This window comes from Lotus japonicus, chromosome 3 (assembly GCF_012489685.1).
Source record: "Lotus japonicus ecotype B-129 chromosome 3, LjGifu_v1.2".
Classification (NCBI taxonomy): domain Eukaryota; kingdom Viridiplantae; phylum Streptophyta; class Magnoliopsida; order Fabales; family Fabaceae; genus Lotus; species Lotus japonicus.
In genome coordinates this window covers 77,356,145-77,379,155 of record NC_080043.1, presented here as the reverse complement: position 1 = coordinate 77,379,155, position 23,011 = coordinate 77,356,145, and the positions used below count along the sequence as shown (strand labels likewise).

Here is a 23,011-nt window from a genome sequence, read left to right as displayed (position 1 = left end):
CAGTGGTGACAATCTAAAGAACATCAATGACATATGTACAATCGGTACAACAAACTATCTATCGAAGCCCAATGTCCCAACTAAGTTGTAATTCAAGCTCAATAGCAAGGAGCTCCACCATAAACGCCGAACCTGCACCATGGCTCTCCGTGACTTAGACATCCATCGGTCTGCTGCATCCATCACAAAATAAACCAATTTGATAAATTGTTAGTTTAATGATTTTTTTTTTGTTACAAGAGGAAAAATAACAAACTAAAAACAAAAACTAGCTAACAACATCCGACGCCTCTAGATTTTCTTCAGAGCTCCAAATGAACTAGCATGACGTGCCAAACAATCTGTTGTATTATTCGCCTCACGCTAAACACGTAAGAATTGCATTCGCAAGAACCTAGGTACCATATCTTGGATTCGCTAGAGAACATCTCTAGCATAGAAAGTTCTAAAATCAGCATTGTTTTGGAGAACAACAACCACATTCAAACAATCAGAAAAGCACACCACACTATGATATCTCAATTCAAGTGCATGTTGTAACATGAGCTCGATAGCCAACGTCTCCGCCATGAAAGCACTGTCATTGCCCAAGCTCGTGACAACCCCTGAAACCCAATTACCGTCCTTCTCTCGTATCACCGCCGCATATTCCATACGACCAAGCGTCGGGTTCCAACTACCGTCCACCGCTACCATCATGTCTGGCTCGCCATCAGTGAGAATTGTGTCTATTTGCCCGGAAGAGGATGAGGTTGAAGGTGTCGGGTCCAAGCTATAACGTCATGATGCACAAATTGTAGCACATGGGTCAACTGCCGAGCATTCTCGCCAAAAGCTCAATGATTACACCACCACCACGCCCACCACAACACTGCAACGACGAGGATGCAATGGTGATGTGTCAAGAGTCCCTTGAACCAAACATCAAACGCAACCTGAGGCGAAAGAGAGGGGAGCACAACACGCATGGAGTGCCAAAGCATGAGAGCATCAGGGTAGCCTCTGAAAATATGACCAATGTCCTCCAGATCAATAGTACAACGAGGGCAAGAAGCAGTCAAAGTCAAGTGACAATGATGTCTCTTTGTATTTGTAGGCAAGCTTCCAGTACCAAGTAACCAAAGGAAAAATATAACCTTCTATGGGACCTTACATTTCCAAATCCTCTTCCACATGCCTGAAATTGTATCCACAAGGCCAGCCAAGTAGTGATAAGCCGATGATGTTGTGTCGATACCATCATGGGATGGTTGCCAGCGAATCGCATCATTCTCCAAAGAATGCATAGGCACAAAATCATTGTTATTTGGGTACCCTTGTTATTTCTTGGAGAATGTCCTGAAGAAGAAGTGTATCAGAAATATGAACCAAAGGTACACGGTCATAAGGTTTCCCAGAACCAAACCGATTATCATACCATGTAGAGGAGTGCCCATTACCAAGCTGGGGCCTAAATCCACCCCGAACAAAATAAATTAATCAAAATCAAATAGACAAACTTAATTGAAGCAATTGGACTACAGTGGAGTCTAAAGGGACCAAAATCACGCTTTTAAAAAACATAGGGATTGAAAATGTAATTCAGGAAAATGATTTTGCATTAGCACCCCGTAGCCTCCATTCTCCAACAACAGAACAGAACCTCTTCTCTTTCTCCTTTCTCTTTCTCTCTGGCGACGGAAGAAGATGGCTAGCGGTGGGTTGAAGAGGATGCTAACGGCGGCAATCACTGGCGGAGTGACGGAGGCACGAGCGAGCATATTCGGCCACCAATTGAACCTCACCGGCAAGAAATCACCGCACAAGGTTCTTCGCATGAAGCTCTTCGGTGAGAAAGTCGCTCAGTGGTACCCTCATGACATCAAGAAAGATGACCCTCTTGTCATGGCCCGTGAACAACAAGAGTATGCTCTCTCTTTCTCTCTCACTCTCTCATCCATCTAACGTTTCTCCCAGTTGGAATACTGATGCACACTACCTGTTTGTGTTTATGTCTCTGTGATATCGTTTCATGTGTTTCGGGGTTTCGTGTGTTTTCTAGCGCGTGTGAGTTTGTGGGGTTTCCAGTTTTTGATGAATGGATTGAATGGTGTCATAAAGTTCATTTTTTTATTGGAGGGTCTTTATGGGGTGGGGTTTTATAATTGTGTGATGCATTTAATCAAGAAATTTTTTGTTTACCTTGTGCAATTTGTTTGTGCTGAATTTATAATTGGGAAGTTCATTCTTTCTTAGGCTGAGATTGAAGGGGGTTAGTTGCTGACACTGAAGCCTTGTTTATAGCATTTCACTTTTTTATTGTTTCATTCTCAATTCACCGTGGATGATTAGTATCGGTGTTAGTGAGAAATTTCTGCTTATGGTCAAGTAAAGGTTTTAACTATACGCTATTGTAGTTCCAGCCTTAGATTGTTGGCAGAACTACTTTATTTTTCTTAAAAGTACACCCCAACAGTGCTTATGATGCCAATGGTAGTATCTATTACAAAATATCAAACGATTGTTACCACTTAGTTAAGTTGAAACTTGAATAGTTAGATTGTATAGTTCTATAAGGTGATCATGTAATTGGATTTCGTTATTTTCCCTTGTTTATTTGAATAGGGGTTTGTTGATTTTAACTTTGTATATGATAAAATATTTTTTTATTTCATACTGGTTCAACTTGGTTGAACTTAAAACTCCTGAATTCTGATTTTAGAGTTTTTGTATTATCATGCGTTTTTGTAAACTGGTGCAATTGCGTCAGGGAAGATCGCATGATACAATAGAGTAGGGATCAACATTCTTTGTCATTTAACTAAATAAGTTAATTGACTCAGAACTCTGTTCTAACTCAATGCAATTGTTTTATTTCTTTCAATCTTTTTTGGTTCTTTTTTCATTTTAAGGTTCATTATATGATTGGTTGAAGTGTTAAAAAATGACATTGTGCCTTCCTTTCTCACTCAGCAATTACGGAACAGTCACTTTCCTGAGTTTCAGCTTTCTTCCTATGACAACACCTTCATCCTTTTCTATCAATAGAAAACCAGAAACCCATGATCCCAAGAATGACACTGTTTCAGTTTCTTGTGCTTCTCATAAAGCTGTTGACTGGCATGTTGTCACGAAGAATAAAATCCGGTTTCTTCAGAAAATGAAAAGTTTATTTTTTCTTTAAACTAAATTATCTTCCCCTTCACATTCTGTCAAAATGTCGGTCTTATCTTTCTCTTTCTAAGCCTCATTCCATACTTGCTATGATCCATCCATTTTTGAACTCTTCACAATCCCATGGCCACCCACATCTGTGTTTGTTTTACTCCAGCTGCAGCTTGCCTCACTGCTGAGGATATGAATCTTCAATCTTCCATTTCCACCATGTTGGCCACCAAACTCCAAAAACTCCTTATGATGTCTTCTCACCACTAGTTACTTCTGTCTAAATTGGTATCTTGCTCCTGATCTTGGTCTTCCTCCTAATTTTAGATCCCGGTTGTACCACGACCATCCTGGCATATTCAAAATCGTTGATACTTCCTATGGCCGTGCACTTGAGCTTGTATATTGGGACATCTACTCGGCAAAGCCTTTGCCACCTCCTGCATTCCATTCTCATGGTTTAATAGTTGACCGACCTTTGAAGTTAAAGCAATTGAAACTTTATAAGGGGCTTAACTTAAAGAGATCTCTCCACTCACAAGTATTTTTTGTAACCGTTGCTGCATGAAATTTTTATAAACCTCCATTTGCGAAATTTGCTGGCTATATATGAGCTCTGTCAATTTGGAAGTTGAGTGCAATGGTGTGTGGTATGGGGAGCAATGCGGGTTTTTCAACTTAACGTGTGCTGATGATTTTAATGCATGCATATTCTTAGTCTACTTTATCTTCTGAATATTTGTTTAATTTTTGGAAATGTTTGTTATCCCCGTCCACCACATGTTAGCTGTCTAATGTAGAAAGAACAGGCTCAATGCAAATTTTGGCCTGTTTAGCCTTACTTTTTACAAGGTAGAAATAATCTTGTATCGAAGATGGTGGCTGATATGTAAGTTTAAATTACAAGAGCACTACTTCTTTGTCAATGTGAAAACTCTGATATTTTGATCGGTGAAGTATGTTTTTTTGTTTCCCCTGTGGATTTGGCGTTGTCATCTTGCACCGAGTGTATTTTAGTAATGGCAATTTATGTCTGTGTGGAAATTGAGTAGGCAAAATTTGTGAATGGTTGTCCTTTACGTGCAATCAAAGAATATTTGGCAGCTGTTAGCTTTTTATCTTACATTTATTTCTTCTCATTCAAGACTTTTGGCACATATTTTATCTTGCATTTATTTCTACTCATTCAAGACTTTTGATACATTTGTTGTCTTGTTCTATCTAGACGCTTATCGAAGCTTGAAATGTTGAAGCGGCGGGGTAAAGGGCCTCCCAAGAAGGGTCACGGAAGGCGTGCAGCCAAACGCAACAAATAAGTTATACTTTCACCTATTCCTGAAACCGTATTGTGGGCATTGTTTTGAGTTAAAGACCAGTAGTTGTTTCTGTAAACACTTTGAATTTAATTTATTTTATCAGAATCATAGAATCTGTCAGGCCAATTTCCTGAGAGAAAACTTGATGCACTTGAGAATTGAAACCATTGTCCTCTTTTGGTTGGACATCGCTGTCTCTTTTGTGCAATTACAATTCCAGAAATTGATATGTTCACCTTCAAAGTTGGAATACAAATGCACAAGGTTTTTGTTGTTGATTTTGTTATCATTATCATATATAGTCTTAGATCTGGCATGAACTTGAACTGTATTTGTAGTAATATTTGAACATTTTGGCACACATGCTCAACTCGTTCTAACATTCTTATAACTATTATCTCTTTTATTCGAAATGAGGCTGTAGATAAGATTTCAGCTCACTCGTTCTAACGTTTGTATGATAATGATTAAAATGTATTTGAATTATGTATTTTTTAATTAAGTCAAGTTATCTGGAAAATTATAAGTTTGATTAATTTTAATAATATATTGAAGATAGTTTTTGCTAAGGTGAAAGTACACTGAAAAAAATTTGTTTGGGTATTTTTTGAACTAAATAGATAATAGATAATGTTAGTTAATATAGTATTCTGTCATACGTTAAAGTGCATAAACTAGACACATTTAATATTAAAATGCAACATAAAATTGAAACAAATAAACAAGTATCGATAATGAAATGACAAAATAGTAAATTAATGTGCGAAGAATCAACAATCAAACATTACAAATACTTCTTTGAACATTACACTTTCAACATGACCTAAGACAGTGCAACAAACAACTGTCTATGAGTGAAGACAAGAAGACAAGTATTGAAAGAAAGAGTCCAAGCCCTGCTCTTTGCATCTTCATGTATCATTAGCAACTAAATGTAGCATATAGTGTGCTGAGTGCTCCAAACAAAAGTGTTTCTTGTTTCACTGCAACTAGATAAGAATTAAATCCTCATGAATCATATAAGACATAATTCATTTTTTTTTGTCACAAAGAGATGGTAGAATGAAGATAAAACACCTCCAGACTAACGACAAAGCATTAGTGACATGCTAAGGAGACCAACAAATGCCCATTTATAAGGAGTGCCAAGGGATCTCCCTAAGGATGATTAACTCATAATTCTTTCATACACACACGTTTGCTTATGAAGCATTTTGAGTGTATTTTTCTTCTAAGCCTTCTTTCTCATCGTTTAACTCATCAACAATAAATTCCATGCATTTAAACCTAAATATTGTTACTAATTTAAAGCTTACTTATTCAAACGTGGTTTAAAAAACTCATAATTATAATGGATTACACAAAAATCTCAATGAATTCGTTGTAATTTAGGATTCGGGATACTTGACACTTGACACACTCAATATCTTATCATGTTAAGTATCTTTTTAATTTGTACGTTTTCTCCCCCATGTTATAATAGCCTTTCCAATTGCCTAAATTGCTCTCAACATGATCTGCTTCTTTAGATTTAATAATAATAATAATAATAATAATAATAATAATAATAATAATAATAATAATAATAATAATAATAATTATACTTACAGTTTTGAAGAAGCCGTAATAATTGTGATTGATATTTGTTACCTACGTGAACGAAGTTAATGTTTTTAAGCAACCAAGGTTGAAGGAGCTGGCAAATTGGATACTTAAGTTGAGCGATGGGCTATTAGGAACTCATGATGATGCAGAAAGTTTTATTCAAATTTCTTATGATTTACTAATACTCGGCATCAGTGATCCCTTGGGTGAGTTAATTAATTTTGCATATCAAAATTTAAAATAGTGAGAATGAATGACTACAAATAATATTTTGAAGAAGAGCAACTTTAGTTCCAACTTCAAAATCAATTCATATTATCTTCATTCACGTGACAAGAAAGAGTACCTAAGCTCATATTCAACTTGCAAATGGAATGAAGACTATGAGATAGGAGAGTCGCTGCGCGGTTTACTACATAATTTTTTTTTAAACAAAGTTAAGTGTTCTTCTAAATCACAAGCTAGTACTAAGTGTTCTTCATCCTAAGGTTAAGAGTTCAATTTTTAGAAATTGCACTATTTGGAATACCTTTAACCTTCACCACACAGGTAGAACAAGATTGTCTTCAAGATGATACTTGTGGTTTCATGGTAGTGATACGAAGCGGTGAGAACGATGGAGTTTTGTTGAAGTCAAAGAGGAAGAAGAAAGTTATTTCCCATTGCTCATTCTATCATGGACCAATGGTGTGCTTATGTTTTCGTGGAAGGAAAAGAATAAGAAAGTGATCTCACTTTGGTGGTATGGAGAAAGAGATTTGCGATTGAGTTTAGTATGGGATACCTTGATTTTTTTAGTTGTTCAAATTATGGAAAAGGTGCTCATTGGCTAGGGTTAGGAGAGGAGTCACAATGGTGGTGGCAATGGCTTCAAAAGAAGAGAAGAGAAGGAGCTACGATGGACGACAATAGGAGGAGGTGACAAACAACGAGGGATGTGATGGACGATGGTGAAGGAGACGACGACGGTTGCTAGTCTGGGTTCTTTTAAAGAGAAATGTTTGAGAGAGAAAGATTATGAACAACAAATTAAGAGGAGAATGGCTAGCTAGAGTGATTTTTCTTCACGTCAGATAAGAAGAAGGTGACATGACACAAAAAGCTGAAAGAAAAAAACAAAAAATGATGCTTAAGTGACAATCTCTATTACATCAGCAAGGAAATTGACGCATCAATAACTTCCTTTAACATTTGGACGCCCATGTTAACTGAAGGATCCAATTTTTACAAATAAAAAATCTAGGGACCAAAATCTCTCAATTTAAAAATCAAGACACAAATCACACAATCACAATAAATGAAAGACTAAAAGTGCAATTGATTTTGAAATAAAATAGGATAATAAATATTCCATGAAATCACATAACCCTATGATCAAGAAAAAAAGGGGATCGAAAGGTGCTGGGTGAATGCGACTGTAGAAATTTAGCGAAGGCCCTTCAAGATACAAAGAGCATTGATCTGCATGTGGAAGCCTCGGTGTTGAGGCAAATCTTGGAGCTGCTCTCGCGTGACCCGAGGGTGAATGTGAGTTGGATCCCGCAGGATGAGAATCGCGTGGCTAACCGGTCAGCAAGGAAGAGATCCCATAACACAACTCCAAGAACTCATATTGAGGATAGGACCGACGGAGACCTCAGGACCTTGCTGTTCAAGGACTCACTTTCGGTGCCCCGTAATCGTGTAGTTTTTGCTAGTTTTCCGATAGATAACACAAAAAAAGGGGAAACTTTAGACAATAGAGGGAAGAAGTAGGACCATAAAGCAATAATGAGAAAATAGCTTGTACACCCTAGCCAAGCAAGAGAGAGCAGTGAGTTAGAAATAACTCAATAAGACAGAGGTTTTTTTCTTTGCTTCTGTGATAGTATATGATTATAGCTGTTTGTTCTTTCTTCATCATCAACATCAACATCGTCGTCATTATAATCATCAATTCCCACTCCTTCCATATCAGACACGAGAAACTCAGATAAATAGGTCAAAATCAAATCCCACTTCACTGCCTCACTCTCTCATTTCTCTCTGCAACAGATCTCTCTTCAATTCTCCAATTCCCACACTCACAGGTTCCTTGTAGTTGTAGCTTTCTCTCTACGATTTCCCCTTCTTCTTCTAGGGTTTAGCCTCGTACCACCACCGTTCTTGTACATTCTCTCTGTGAGGTTTTGCTTTTAGGGTTTTCAATCGCTCAGATGAACAACAACAACAACAACAACAACGTCAACAGGGCCAACAGGTACCCACTACATCCGCCACCGCCCGGGATCGGTTATGGACGCGGTGGTGGTCCCAACCCGAACCCTAACCCTAACCAAGGGTTTCAACCTAGACTCCCTTACCAGCAACAACAGCAGCAGCAGCAACAGCACTATGTGCAGAGGAATTTGGCGCAGCAGCAACAGCAACAGCAGTGGCTGAGAAGGGCGCAATTGGGTCCTGCTGAATCCAACGGTGATGAGGTCGAGAAGACCGTGCAGTCTGAAGCTGTTGACTCCAGGTGACAAGTTTTCTTTTTTGTTCTTGTTGTCATCACTTTTGTTTGGCTTGTGATTTGTAATTAGGGTTAGGGTTTGAGTTTCAGATGTGATCCATGTGTTTATTGTAAAGTTAACAATTGAATGATTGATGATTGTTTCTGTGATGTTCTTGGCTGGTTGGCTTCATGCTGTTTAGCTTTCAAAGTTTCATTTATTGAACTGAAAAAAGAAGCAATCTTTACAGTCTCTAGTGGTTGTTTTGTACTCCTAATTGATTTGGTTGCAATAGTGTTGCCGCAGTGGCTTTGTGTTGTTTAGATTTGAAAGTTTTCGTTGGAAAAAAGAAGCAATCTTTACGGACTCCAGCGGTTGTTTTGTACTCCTAATTGATTTAGTTGCAATAGTGCTGCTGTAGAGTGGTGTCTTTTTGCTCACTAATGCTTCTGGTATGGCTAATCCATGTTGTAATTGCTCTGGTGTGTGGCTTGAATAGTATCTTCTGGTTATCTGGTGTAGCATCTGGCTGGAAACCGTTTTCTTCTGATCTATGTAGCCCCTAGATCAATGAGAACCCATTTTCTGTCCAGCCTGATATCAAAGTTCGGTTGCTGGCCTTAACTCTGTGTGCAGGTCTTCCTGTGCCTTTTAGGAACTGAAATGCTTGCCCTTTTACCTCTTTTTGCATGGTTTTTCTTGTCTCGTTGGACATGGTGTTGTTAATGGCGTATGACAGCCTATGGTGGAGGGCTAAAATCCCGCCATACATGACAAATAATGGTGGGATATCGGCCGTGGCGGAGAGCCAATGAACCGCCTTGAGACCCCACCATGACATCGCCATGGCAATTGGCTGATATTTGATAACACTGGTTGGACAGTGCTCTGAATTTTTTTAGGCTGTTATGTTACGAATTCAGGTCACGGCATCACTGCCCTTTCTTTGTGGTAATTTACGTCAGTCTTCTTGTTTTGGAGATCAATTCTACTGCCCTTTTTCCTTTTTTTAATTGCAATAAATGTACTGTCTTATTTATACTTATTAAAACTCTCACTAATACAATTGATAAACACATCTTAAATTTTGAGGATTGGACCTTGTTTTATTGTTCATTTGTTTTAGGTAAAAAAATTAAAACTATTTGGATTATTAATTATGTTTGTGACTTTGTTGTATATTTTTCTTAGTTATTTTTACTGCAACCACTAGTTTATTTATAGCAGCCATCCTGTGATCTGCTTTGCTTCTTAGTATTTTTGGGGATGGTCACTCTGTGCTGGGTTCTGCGATTAAGTACTTAAGTACTGAAGGAAGGCTGTGCTGCTGTTCTCTGGAAGAAACACCAAAAGTGAGAGAGGGGTTGGGGAAAAACAGAATATACATAATAGAAAACCCCTGAGGAAATGCACATCATCACGTAAAATAGGGAAAAATAATGGAAAACTAATAACAAGCCCTAGCAATGCATAAAAGCAAATAGAGTTTGATGCTCCTTTCCTTTTATGCAGGTGCAATAATGTTCATTTGTATTTAGTTGGGCTTGTTAGACTTTTGTTTATTTGTTTTAGGCTTTTTATAAACTTTTCACTAAGACAATTGATAAATGCACCATAAATTTTTAGTGAACTTCTTATATAGTATACTTGTTTACGGAATTAAGTGTTTGAAACTATTAGGATCTTTAATTTTGTTTACTCTATTTTTTGGTAACTTTTATTCATTGTCGTCACTATTAGCAGCCACCCGGCTATCTGCTATGCCACAGTGACTCTGGGGCTGGCCATTTTGTGCCGTGTCCTGCCATTATGTTATAAAACTTGGTTCGACTCAAACAGGCCAGCTAGGTGAGCCGGCCAAGTAGCTGGTTATACGTAAGTAGTGATACCCGGTTAAGTCATATATATTAAAAAAAAATTGTTTTCCCAATAATGGAAAGAAAGGCTCACAAAAAGGTAGAAGACAATTTAATTTTAGTGACGTTAAAAGGCAATTTTCAAATTTATTTATGGAAAAGGTTCCATATTTGACACATATTTAACTCTTTTTGAGCATAATTATGCGTTAAATATTTATACTAGATTGTACTCTTGCACAATGAACCTTGGTTGTTTAATTGTATTTTGAACTTATATTGTTTATTTATATTTTGTACTTAATAAAGTACATAAATAACTTCTATTTTATGTTTTGAAAATTTAGTATATATATGTTTGCACGCACTCGTGTCCTTTTTTTTGTTTGTCACTGTCGTGCAGCAATCATGCACTATTGACTACTTTGATTATAACCAATAGTGGTTAGATCTAATGTTCAAGATTTACTTTTCTAACTCTTCTCACTCCTTTAACTGTGTTACCGAGTCAACCAGTGACTTAGTACCTCAATTGACACGAGTTTGATAACACTATTGTACTTTGTCCTAAAGTGTAGTATCAGGGTTACATGGGTTGCCCTGATTTGTGTTACTTCCCAAATATGGGTTTTCTGTGATCCAAAGTGCTCAAACCCGCGTTCTTAACTTAGGAGAGGTGGAGAAGACTTATGAAGAAGAGGAATAGGTAATATGAAGAAGAGGAAGGCTGCATGGCTGCCCATAGGAAGACACACTGAAATTGGGAGAATGGTCGGAGGGAAAAGTCCTAGGGAAATACACAGTATCACGTACAATAGAAAACAATAATAAAATACAATTAATGGGCCCTAGTGATGCTAAATATCAGCGAGGATTGACACCACTTCGGCACTTCCCATTTTAGGTGATGTAAATGTTGGGAAGTAAATTTCTGTTTATTTAGTTATGCTTGTTAGACTATTTTTATTTGTAAGACTTTTTATGAAACTTTCACGAAGAATTGATAAATTCCTCATAAATTTTAAGTACTTAAACTTGTTTATTGTATATTTTTTATTGCATAAAGTTTAAAACTTTTAGGATGATTGAGTATTTTTTTCATTTTTTTATTGTAACCTTTCTTTATTTTAGTTATGCTTGTTAGACTTTTTTTATTTGTAAGACTTTTTATAAAACTTTCACTAAGAATTGATAAATTCCTCATAAATTTTAAGTACTTAAACTTGTTTATTGTATATTTTTTATTGCATAAAGTTTAAAACTTTTAGGATGATTGAGTGTTTTTTTCATTTTTTTATTGTAACCTTTTTTTATTTTAGCTATCGGGACTACCTTGCGATCTATACTATGTTGCACTACCTTTCAATTGGCATTATGTGATGTCTTCTGTCATTATGCAGTTTGTAGTGTACCAGGGTTACATTTGTGTAGGGATGACAATAGGTTGTCTAGGTAGGATGGTCCGTGTCCCCCGTACCCAATATTTAGAAAAAAACAGTATTTTCCGTATACTTGTGTGAGTAGCAACTATAGTAATCCCATACCCCCTTGATATCTCTATACCCAGACCTTGGACCCAATGACCACATTTAAGTTAACTTGGATATGATATCACGTGATGCGTTTTTTTGACAAATTAGAAAAACTTGAATATTTTTGACAAATATAAGATTAACTTTTAAAAATAACTAAAAAATGTAAGTATGATTATAAGTACTGCATATAACAATTAGAAAAATATTCAAACGATCATCTCATTCTCAATTATAAAATCATTACAAACATAACCATTTAACTAAATTGAAAAAATATTAAAAGCTTTTGAATTATGTATTAACTATTAAAGAAATATGTAATGTAGGTAAGAGTAATGTTAGGTACTGTTGTACTTGTAGCCATGCCCATATCATCAAAATTTTGCGGGTAAAGACTCAAATTTGATGAATAAATATCTTACTCATGGTGGATAACTTTCATGGGTACACATTGGGTTCGAGTGAAATTGTCATCCCTACATTTGTTGCCCCAAACTTCCATATAGGGTTGCTAATAGTGGTGCTTTAGCGGAGTGGTGGAGCGGAGCAGCCACTGTCAGCAGGATGTCAAATAGTGGAGTGACTTGTGCCTAGCAGGAATTGCTGTGCTATTCTGATGCTCAATCAAAAACCCCTCTTTTACCCTTGAAATCGTACTGTTAGGGCAACATTGTGAGGGTAGATACCGAATTTTGCCTCGGAAAGTTTAGTATAACCCAATATTGTGCATCTCCCTCTCTTATACTTCTCTTCGACATCTGCCCAGCTCTCCATATCCATTCTTCCTGCACCCAAGCTTGCGTGCCACTCAGGACCTGTCTCCAGCAACCTTCTGGCGGCGACACCTCTGCATCCCCCAAAACCCTGTTTTGTTCAAGCATCCTTGAGCTTGCTGTTCTTCTCTGTTTTGTGCCTATTGGGTGCTCTGTTTTTATTCTGTCAGTTTTGTTTCTATTTGTGTTCTCTTTTAGTCTCTAACTCTTATAATGTATCTCTGTTTATCCTAGCAGCCTCTATCGTTTTTTAGCTATCACAATACACAACATGCTCTTCTAGTTACTTAGTTTATGTTGTAGTCCTTTATTTTTTAGTATCTCTTTTATCCTAGCAACCTCTTTTTTGAATGTATGATTTTTGAGTACTTTTTATCATTTTTAAGCATTGTGTTTAGGATAGGCTACATAAAACATAGGCTTAAAAGCACTTTTGGTCCCCCACTTATACCTTTTGTGTTGTTTTGGTCCTGAAACTTTGAAAATTGCATTTTTAGTCCCACACATTTACCTCCGTTAGCACTTTTGGTTTTCCATCCAATTTCTAACGGTTTCAGCTTAAAAAATAATTAAAAAATAAAAAAAATAAAAACCCAGCAACCTTCATCATCTTCATCTATCATCTTCAAATATTTTCCAGAAAAATAACCCAGCAACCTTTGTATTTTCCTGAAAAAACTCAGCAACCCAACTAATGAATAAATAACATTTACACTCCCGCAATAAAACCCATACATCAACACTATTCCCCAGTAGAGCAATCAGCAAAAATAAGCACCACCAAAGAATGTCATTTACCACCCAAACCAATTTGAACATATCATCCCCTCACATTTCACCAAACCCCAATTTCGTAACAGCTACAAATTTTCCATCCTCTTTACTTTCCTCTCCATCTTCTTCCCTTTGTAAACCCAGACCATGTTTATCATCTTTAGAAATTCTAGAAATTCCAAAAATTCATCATCTTAATCCCAAACTAAGCACAAAAAACCCCAGCCGTTCATCTCCATCAACCATAAATCACAGAACTGTTCAAACCCATAGCTAACACCAGAATCCATCTCCATCATCAATAACCCATAGCCACTATATCAATACCCGAATCAGCCCTGCCATGGTCTACCAGTCCCAAAGCAAAAACCCCAACCCAAAGAAAAAACAAAAGAAAACAAGATCGAAACCCAGATCCGGCCATTGCAACCTTCAACTCAAATTGAAACCCAGATGCGGAGCACAAACAGAGAGGTCGGTCGATGATGACAGAGATGACGCTCATGGCGAGCCTGGTCGATGATCTGCTTCATGGTCTCGCATAACTGATGGGATCGTAGCGGTAGTAGAAAGTGGAAATGGGTTTGGTGAGAGGGGCTTCTCTTTGTGCTTCTCGATGCTGGCCTAAGATTAATACCAAAAGGAATGTGGGTTGTAGCTTGCTAATAGCCCACGATTTAGAGCTTGAAAGAAGAAGAGAAATAAAGATGATGAAGATATTTGAAGAAGATGAAGATCAATGAATGTTCTGGATTGTAATTTTAAATTAATTATTTTTTCCAGATTCTGTTAAATTCTTGACGGAATTGGATGGAAAACCAAAAGTGCTAACGGAGGTAAACGTGTGGGATTAAAAATGCAATTTTCAAAGTTTTAGGACCAAAACTGCACGAAAGGTATAAGTGGGGGACCAAAAGTGCTTTTAAGCCTAAAACATATGTAAAAAAATTCAGCGTAGAGGCCACCCCGCTATAGCTTTTTTGGGGTCGGCCGCTACGCCCCACTATCCGGGATTGAAAACACTACTTGAACACTCGAACCAGCATTATGAACTTACTCAAAGAGGAAGAGGAGAGATGAATAGAGGAATGCAGCGCTGCTGCGACACATAGGAATGAACACAGAAAGAGCAAGAGGGATTGGAGAAAAAGTAAACGGTTAAGGAAATGCCGTTATCTCTGGAAATATATATATTTTAAACCGAATAATGGACCCTAATGAAGCAACGTACATCATCACTTGAGAAAGAAATAGTTATGAAATATATAATGGTCATTGGCCCCCACTATAATTTTCAATTGGGCTAATGGACTTTATATACTTTTTACTGCTCAATGCTATAGTTTGAACTTTGAAGTTTATACAATATCAATCTAAGTCTAAATTATTTAAATGCTAAATTATGGAACCTCCTAGTGTTCCACCTCAGAACGCATGTAGTGGAAAGTTAGGTACCACAAACCTGTACCTGCACGTACTGCCATCTAACGCTGACAGCGATTCCTTGGGGCTTGGGGTTTTCTGTTCTTTATATTTTTTGTGAAGGCTGGACACATGTTAAATTAATTAAGTGACTGGAACACGTTTCTTGTAGTTAGGTTCTTATATGATCATAGAAATGCCAAATTGAGAATTAGATAATCATCCTTTGTGCTTTGTGGAAGACCATGGTTCTGATGTTTTGATTTATGAATCATTTTGTTTGCTGAACCTATTCTACACTTTTTTCTTTTATATGCTTATGCTCAAGTGCAAAGTTGAATTGATATTGTCCACGATCTTGGCTGATGCCTTCTTGTTCCAAATGCTTTATTTTATGGAGTGATGTTGATGAAATCATGAGTTTATGATAGTTTGGAAATTTTCACAATGTAAAATTTAATTCTCTTACTGCTAGATGAAACTATTTTTTAGTAAATATTTTAAGTGGTTCTGCTCTTCAAAAAGAAAGAATGTGTTCTCATGTTATCCTCAATTGTTTTTTGTTTTCCTCTATTAGTTCACAAGATTGGAAGGCAAGACTGAAGATTCCACCCGCTGATACACGATATAAGACCGAGGTATGGTTATGAATACTCTTATGCCTCAAGCTACGGGTTATATGCATTTTATTCTAATCATATAGTTTGGTTTAGACCCTTGGGGAAATACGATGCTTCAAGCTGCTGGTTATATGCATTTTATTCTAATCATTTAGTTTGGTTTAGATCCTTGGGGCAGTACACCTTATTTATGATATTTGTAATTACTTACTATTTTATTTTTGTTTATCTTTATCAGTATGGAGTTATTTCATACACTTAAGGGCAAACTTGGTTGCTAGATCCAGGGAGGGGCCCGATCCACTTTGGGGATCTAATGTAGGCAGCTTTACCTTGCATTTTTGCAAGAGGCTGATTCTATGGCTTGAACATGTGCCCGCAAAGTCACATGGCAACAACCTTACCGTTGTGCTGAGGCTCGCCCTCTAGTTATTTCATACACTAATATATCATAAATGTTTTTGTGAAGATCATTCGTGCTATTAAATTAAATTGGCATTTTGTTGGTTGACTCATGTCTTTTTTATTGTCCTGTTAGGCCCTTGAGATTGTTCTTTCAGTTATTTAGAGTATGATCCATAGTTATCAATAGCATTGCTATCCACCGTAGCATCACGTCTCGGCCATGTGCCGCTACAAGGACCTCCATAGCGATGCAGTTCACTGTCGTGGCGGAACCCAAAAAATCCGAAAACCTTGGACAAAAACTATGGTTACCGCAGGAAGTTGTCATCGTAGCCATGACCTCTGTTTTTCTGAAGCACCGCAAGAGGAATGAAAAGAAGGATGAGGATGGTAGGGAGTCAGATCTGGTGACAGGAGAAGAAATGAATAAGATGAGAAGAAAGCCAGGGAAGGAAGAGGAGTTGCGGTGCTGTGAACTAACGTAGTGTTGCTTTAGCTGTTGGTATCAAAATTGAGTGAAATAAATTAGGGCTTTGGTAGTTAATGGGCTTAAAGCAAAGCCCAATCACATGTTTAAAAAAAAAATAGAAAAGATCTGGTCTTGGTCAATTTATAAATATTTGAAACAAATAATAAATATATTATAATATACTATAAATATTTTTAAATCATTTAATATTTAAAATATTATTAGTCAGTATAAATATAATAAAAGGTCTGGTCTTGGTCATCTGTACACCAAAAAAAAAATCAGTCATCCCACTATGTACCACCCCCCTTTTCCAGATTTTGTGGTGGCCGGTATGCTTCACTATCCGAGATCATCGATCATGGTACAATCAAACTTAACTGTTTATACTTTATCTAGAGATTTCGGATATGTCCTGAATTTTACTCCTTGTAGCCTGTGCAATCAACGGCATTTTCCCTAACTTGAGTTTCTGAGTTTTAATGTTTTTGCATATTTACATGATATTTGTAAAATCTACTTGAAAATAGTTATGAATTATATGATCCATGGATCAGTCGATTAAGCTGCTTTGATTATGGGGTTTGTTATTAACTTTTATATCATGACATTTATGTTGTTGATCTCCTTTGTTGTTTCCAGGATGTGACAGCAACTAAAGGAAATGAATTTGAGGATTACTTTTTGAAACGTGAGCTGCTCATGGGGATTTATGAGAAGGGTTTTGAGAGACCTTCTCCCATCCAAGAAGAAAGCATACCAATTGCTCTTACCGGTAGTGACATTCTTGCTAGGGCTAAAAACGGAACTGGCAAAACAGCTGCATTTTGCATTCCAGCATTGGAAAAAGTTGATCAGGATAATAATGTTATTCAAGGTTTGACATCATCCTCTTATTCTCAGCTTTACAAGACTCTCACAAATCTAATTGAAAGGACTGTATATAATGATGTCTCAGTTCTGTGAACCTTCTTGTGTCCTGATACTGATTCTGAGTTGTATCCTTCTTAGTGTTGTCAAATCGCGATCGCGGACCATCGCGGTGAGCCAAAAATCCGCCATTTAGTGGTGAATAGCGGGAATAGCGCGCTATAGTGGGCAATAGCGGCGTTGCGATTAGCCAAAAATCCGCTATGAGCGCCGCTATAGCCGCTATTTGATAACACTGATCCTTCTATTTAAGAAAGAAAAGAAAATGAAATCTATGACAAGATTTAGCTAGATCAGCAATAAATAATTCTGAGAACATGTTGGGCTTCAAAGGGAATCAAATTGGTCATGTTTTTACCTTTTTTGCTTAACTCCTGAAAGTCTCACAAGCTGTTTTAAGTGGATTCATGTGACCCTACAAACCTGCTGTAGCTTGGTCAATTGATAATATCTCTGTCGTTGAATGTTTGGTATATTCAGAATTAGGATTTAAGTGTTGAGTAGCTGCTCCTTGTAATCTTCATTGATCATAATTAATTCTTTATCTTGTGCTCGTGGATGCTGGCCTGTTGTTCGCTGTTGATTGAACCATGTTGAATTAGGATTTAAGTGTTGAGTAGCTGCTCCTTGTAATCTTCATTGATCATAATTAACTCTTTATCTTGTGCTCGTGGATGCTGGCCTGTTGTTCACTGTTGATTGAACCATTTAAATTCAGAGTTGATATCTCATTATTTGTTCTCTGCTGCACATATAGTTTATGAACTTCCAAATTCCATTTAACAAAATAGTTTCTTGTTGAATATTGATAAGTTGTCATTTCTCTTGAAATGTTATTTTATCTGTAAGATGGACGCAGATAAGTTTTGTTGCTAAGATTGAAAATAGTTTTTGTTTTTCGGTGGAACTATGGATGCATAATTTGATAACCATGATGGTATTTTTAGTTATTTTATGGTTTTTGAGTCTTTCAATAAGCACAATGACAGGCTTTACCCATGTTTTGGCTTTATTCTTTGTATTTCTCTATCTTACAGTTGTTATCCTGGTCCCGACTCGAGAATTGGCTTTGCAAACATCTCAAGTGTGCAAAGAGCTTGGGAAGCATTTGAAAATTCAAGTTATGGTTACAACAGGTGGTACCAGTTTGAAAGATGATATAATGCGTTTATATCAACCGGTTCATTTACTAGTCGGAACTCCAGGAAGAATATTAGATCTTGCTAAAAAGGGTGTTTGTGTTCTGAAAGATTGCTCTATGCTTGTTATGGATGAGGTAAATACATTTTATCTGGAAATTCACTTATTTGTGTTGTACTGAGAAGCATGAACAGTTTGCAACACGGTTGCATATTAAAATAAGTTTAGGAAAATGTGGGTAAGAAACTTGATTGTCTCTTATTAGAGACATGAATGTTCTGATGTGCAGCCATGTTTCTTTAAGTTTTTGTCTGATTTTCTATGATTGTAAATCTGTATCCCAAATGTTGTCAAGCTGTTATTGTAAATCTGATTTTCTATGATTTTTGCTCTTATTTTTTGTTTTAAGATTGTGGCATATCCTTTGTGCATTAATAATGTCTTTATTAGCCAGCACTTAAATCAATCTGTGACTTCACATAGCTATCTGTGTTTCTCAGGCTGATAAGCTTCTATCTTCAGAGTTCCAGCCTTCTATACAGCAACTGATTGATAGTAAATTTTTGTCTTATCTGCTATGATTGTGAATCTGTATCCCAAATGTTGTCAAGCTGTTATTGAAAGCGAATGCCTCTGTTTACTAACTTATTATTTTCTGTTTTAAATATTGTGGTATATCCTTTGTGCATCTTTATTGTGCATTAATGTCTTTACTAGCCAGCAGTTAAATCAATCTGTGACTTCACATAGCTATCTATGTTTCTCAGGCTGATAAGCTTCTATCTCCAGAGTTCCAACCTTCTATACAGCAGCTGATTCAATTTCTTCCTAGAAACCGTCAAATTCTGATGTTTTCAGCAACATTTCCTGTTACTGTAAAGGATTTCAAAGATAGGTTTCTTCACAAACCATATGTCATTAACCTTATGGATGAGCTAACTCTGAAGGGTATTACGCAATTTTATGCGTTTGTGGAAGAGAGACAGAAAGTCCACTGCTTAAATACTTTATTTTCTAAGGTTTGATTTTTCTCTATCCTCTGGGTTTTCTTATATGCTAGCTGTGCATATGGTATTAATAGTGGTTTCTGTTTCAGCTGCAAATAAACCAGTCAATCATTTTCTGCAATTCAGTGAATCGGGTTGAACTCCTTGCCAAGAAAATCACTGAGCTTGGGTATTCATGTTTCTACATACATGCGAAGATGTTGCAAGACCATCGTAATAGAGTATTTCATGACTTCCGCAATGGTGCCTGCCGAAATCTTGTTTGTACTGGTATGTTGCTGACACTTTAGCGTCATCCCAGAAATCAGTATATTGAGTTTTTTCCCATCGCAGTTGCTTGTGAATGATATCTATCCTACCTGATATGGCTTTACAATACTCAAATGTCTTTGGGTCCTTGTTTCCTTAATTTTGTGTCATTATCCTCATTCGATTCATAGTTAAAACCAATGTAGTATATACTGTTGATATGTTAAGTGACAAGGTATGTTAAGGAGTCTTTAGTCTGGTATATATGTGTATCTAAACTCATGTTTAGATTTTTAACTCCATATATGTATATTGTCCTGATAATCTTTATCACTCACTTTTCTTCATGTGTGAAACATTCACAGATCTTTTTACTAGGGGAATAGACATCCAAGCAGTTAATGTTGTTATTAATTTTGATTTTCCCAAGAATGCAGAAACTTATTTGCACAGGGTATGTTTGATTTCTGCTTATTTTCTACCCAGTTTGTTTTGCTTGATACCGAATATGTTGTACACGTTCTAATGGGTGTTCTATTGATAACAGGTTGGTCGTTCAGGGAGGTTTGGCCACCTTGGTTTAGCAGTGAACTTGATCACTTATGAGGATCGCTTTAATTTGTATGTTTTAATTCTGTTGGATAAGTTTTAGACATACTTGCTGCAGGATTTTGATGTATTTCTTCTTTTGGTCAGATATAGGATTGAACAAGAACTTGGCACTGAAATCAAGCAAATTCCGCCACACATTGATCAGGCAATTTATTGCCGGTGACAGGCAGTTTACACCAGGGTTTACAGTGGTGAGTAACAGGAATTATTTTTTTTCTATTTAGAGCCAAATATGTATTTTTAATTTTAAAACTCTTCAAGTTGGGGAAACTAATTGATCTTTCTCATGAAAGACTGATGTTGTGATTGACCAGCCAAAAATATGTACTTTTGCTGTGATCTGTCAAGTTTGGCTTAGTTGCACTTCTATTCCATTTAGTATAACTGGTGTTTGATTTTGGTTCCACAATAATTGTTTTAGCAAATTTAGCCTCTCAATTTGTAAAATTGCTACAATCAAGTCCCTCCTCATTTTTATTTTCCTTAAAACTATTAAATTATTATTTTCTAAGTAAAATCGTCACAAAATGAATTGATTAAATCATTTAAAACCTTCCACTCAAAATATTGAGTATCATCTTTCAAAAAGGATCCCAAATTTCCCCTTTCTTTATACTGTAATCTTAAATCCTACAAAATCCTTCAAATTTTATTCTAGTTTCACTGAATTTTTAACTTCTAAAATTATTTCACATTATTAATCCATCATAAATTTACGAGTATTTAAATAGAAAATCCAGATTTAAAGATTTTAGGTATATGAAGATCGGGCCATATTTCCTTAATTTTCGAAGTTAAGTGACAATTATTTTGAAAAAAACTGATGGGACCAAAATCGCACATAGCACAAACTAGAGGGATTAAAAGTGCTGGTAAGTCTTTCTTTTTTAAATTATTTGTCAGTTTTTTACCTGAGTTTAATGGGTATGCACTGTCAGTGTAAAACAGTTTTACACAGACAACCAATCACAACATGCCACGTAGAAGGAATAATAACTTTCACATTAAATTTTAATTAAAACAAAGATATATTTTATAATGTGGCGGAATTCAATTGGATGACTGTGTAAAATTTGTTTACACTGACGGTGCACATCCCTTTAATTCTTTTTACCTGGATACCTGATGTTTATTATTGATCCCAATGCCATTCTATATTCTGATACACATTCTGTGCTGTGGTTTATGCCCAGTTGCTTCAGTTGATGGTCTGTTTACTGTGATTCAATTGTGCAATTGTAGGTGCTGTGGTGTGTCCTTTTTACCGCACATTGTTATGATGACTTCCGCTCAAGCAGGTGCCATAAGCCCTGGCATTGAAGAAATACTGTTGAAATTGGGGTATTGTTGGACCCTTCGTTCAGTAATTTTTTATTAGGCTTTGGTTGAGAGCCCTGAAAAATTATCAAGACCTCAGAGTTCTTTTATTTTCTTTTATTGGTAGACCTCAGTTTAAATTTTGGCTTTTAACTGCCAGGTAGTTGGTCGGTTGTGTTTGGATTTCTGTTGACTAGTTCGGTAGACGTTTGTTACTTGCTACATGCTTTTAGTACTGTAGATTTTTAATTGCTGGATGGTTTAGGGATAATACCTTGCTATGAATATGTCCCTTCCTATGGTTGTGGTCTACCGTTATGGCCTCTTTCATAGATTTTAGACTCATTTATAGCGTGTTCGACCCCATACAAGGGCAGCTTTTGAGGCTACTGTGCTTTGGATTGTGTGCCCACCGCCAATCCTAACACGCAGTTGCAGAAATATCAACTTCTGCTGCATGCGATGCTGGTTTATCTACAATTGCTTTTGGAAGGATTTTGATATGACCATTGTCTTTGGTATCCCATGCAATTGTCACTTTACATGAGGATATGCTGGCACTTGTTACCTAAAGGTGCTTGGGTAGCTTTTGATATTCATGGATTTTTATATCTCTGAAGCAGCTTTGGTAGAATGCAGGGTAACTCCTACTGGCTCTTTTCAGTTGGCTGGTATTTATAAACATTATGCGCCTGTTTGGTTGTGGTTAAAAATAAGTGGGTTAACATGCATCTTATTCTGTGTCATCTTGTTTGTGCATTTTTCAGTAAGTAAAAGTGGGGTTTTAACCATAAAAACTTGAATTTAGAAAACTGTTCATGCACACTTTTCGGTTAAAAAAAGTGAGTTAAATGTTATATTACATGATTATCCATATTGATATGCATTAACTTTATATCATATCTATCATTTTATGTATTTTTATCCCTAAAAGTGATTTCACTTCATATTATCAAATAACATTTATTTTTTCAAACTTACTTTCTTACTTTTTACCAAACATTCATTTTTAAACTCAATTTTATTAGCTTTAATCACATCAAACGTACTTTTATTAAACACCAGGACTTACTGTTGACCTTATTTCTTGAATTGTAGTATTTTGTAGGAGCGAACATTATTGCAATTTGTGTCGTTAGCTCTTAGCTGTACCAGGAAGGTCCGTAAATAATATGCTACTTATAATTAAAGGCACTTTCATTTTTAAATGTCATTATATATTTGAGGCTTAAATGTGTTTTTGGTCTTTGGAATATATTCTGTTTTTAACTTTAGTCCTTTTTTTTTGTTTTTCATCCCTCGGATATAGCTGTTTTGTTTTTTATCCTCAACGTTAACTTTTCCTTCCAATACAAATAGTAGT

The 23,011-nt window shown here is 36.4% G+C and overlaps 2 protein-coding genes across 3 annotated transcripts; both read left to right on the top strand.

Annotated features, from left to right (window-relative positions):
- Window positions 1-1,599: 1,599 nt before the first annotated feature.
- LOC130746089 (uncharacterized) lies at window positions 1,600-4,738 on the top strand. The gene is made up of 2 exons (XM_057598607.1): window positions 1,600-1,904; window positions 4,370-4,738. Exons 1-2 carry the CDS (start codon window positions 1,687-1,689, stop codon window positions 4,458-4,460), a joined length of 309 nt encoding a protein of 102 aa, XP_057454590.1. The 5' UTR covers window positions 1,600-1,686; the 3' UTR covers window positions 4,461-4,738.
- A 3,156-nt stretch (window positions 4,739-7,894) lies between these two features.
- On the top strand, window positions 7,895-21,960 carry LOC130746088 (DEAD-box ATP-dependent RNA helicase 8-like). 2 transcript variants are annotated; one of them, XR_009022005.1, is made up of 11 exons: window positions 7,895-8,565; window positions 15,477-15,537; window positions 17,036-17,270; window positions 18,361-18,599; window positions 19,231-19,482; window positions 19,560-19,740; window positions 20,085-20,173; window positions 20,267-20,340; window positions 20,416-20,522; window positions 21,574-21,625; window positions 21,667-21,960. XR_009022005.1 is itself a non-coding variant. In XM_057598606.1 (10 exons), the coding sequence occupies exons 1-9, from the start codon at window positions 8,261-8,263 to the stop codon at window positions 20,492-20,494; spliced, it is 1,515 nt and encodes a 504-aa protein (XP_057454589.1). In that variant the 5' UTR covers window positions 7,895-8,260; the 3' UTR covers window positions 20,495-20,522; window positions 21,574-21,960. The 2 variants fall into 2 exon arrangements, 1 of the variants encoding a protein (XP_057454589.1); XM_057598606.1 differs by having other exon boundaries at window positions 21,574-21,960.
- Window positions 21,961-23,011: the final 1,051 nt, after the last annotated feature.

What these genes read in the sequence shown, in the direction of transcription:
- LOC130746089 (XM_057598607.1), top strand. Translation starts at nt 1,687, where the DNA reads ATGGCTAGCGGTGGGTTGAAGAGGATGCTAACGGCGGCAATCACTGGC. An exon ending in ATGGCCCGTGAACAACAAGA is followed by an intron (nt 1,905 to 4,369) that starts GTATGCTCTCTC and finishes TGTTCTATCTAG; the next exon opens with ACGCTTATCGAAGCTTGAAA.
- LOC130746088 (XM_057598606.1), top strand. Translation starts at nt 8,261, where the DNA reads ATGAACAACAACAACAACAACAACAACGTCAACAGGGCCAACAGGTAC. An exon ending in TAAATACTTTATTTTCTAAG is followed by an intron (nt 19,483 to 19,559) that starts GTTTGATTTTTC and finishes TTTCTGTTTCAG; the next exon opens with CTGCAAATAAACCAGTCAAT. An exon ending in CCGAAATCTTGTTTGTACTG is followed by an intron (nt 19,741 to 20,084) that starts GTATGTTGCTGA and finishes AAACATTCACAG; the next exon opens with ATCTTTTTACTAGGGGAATA.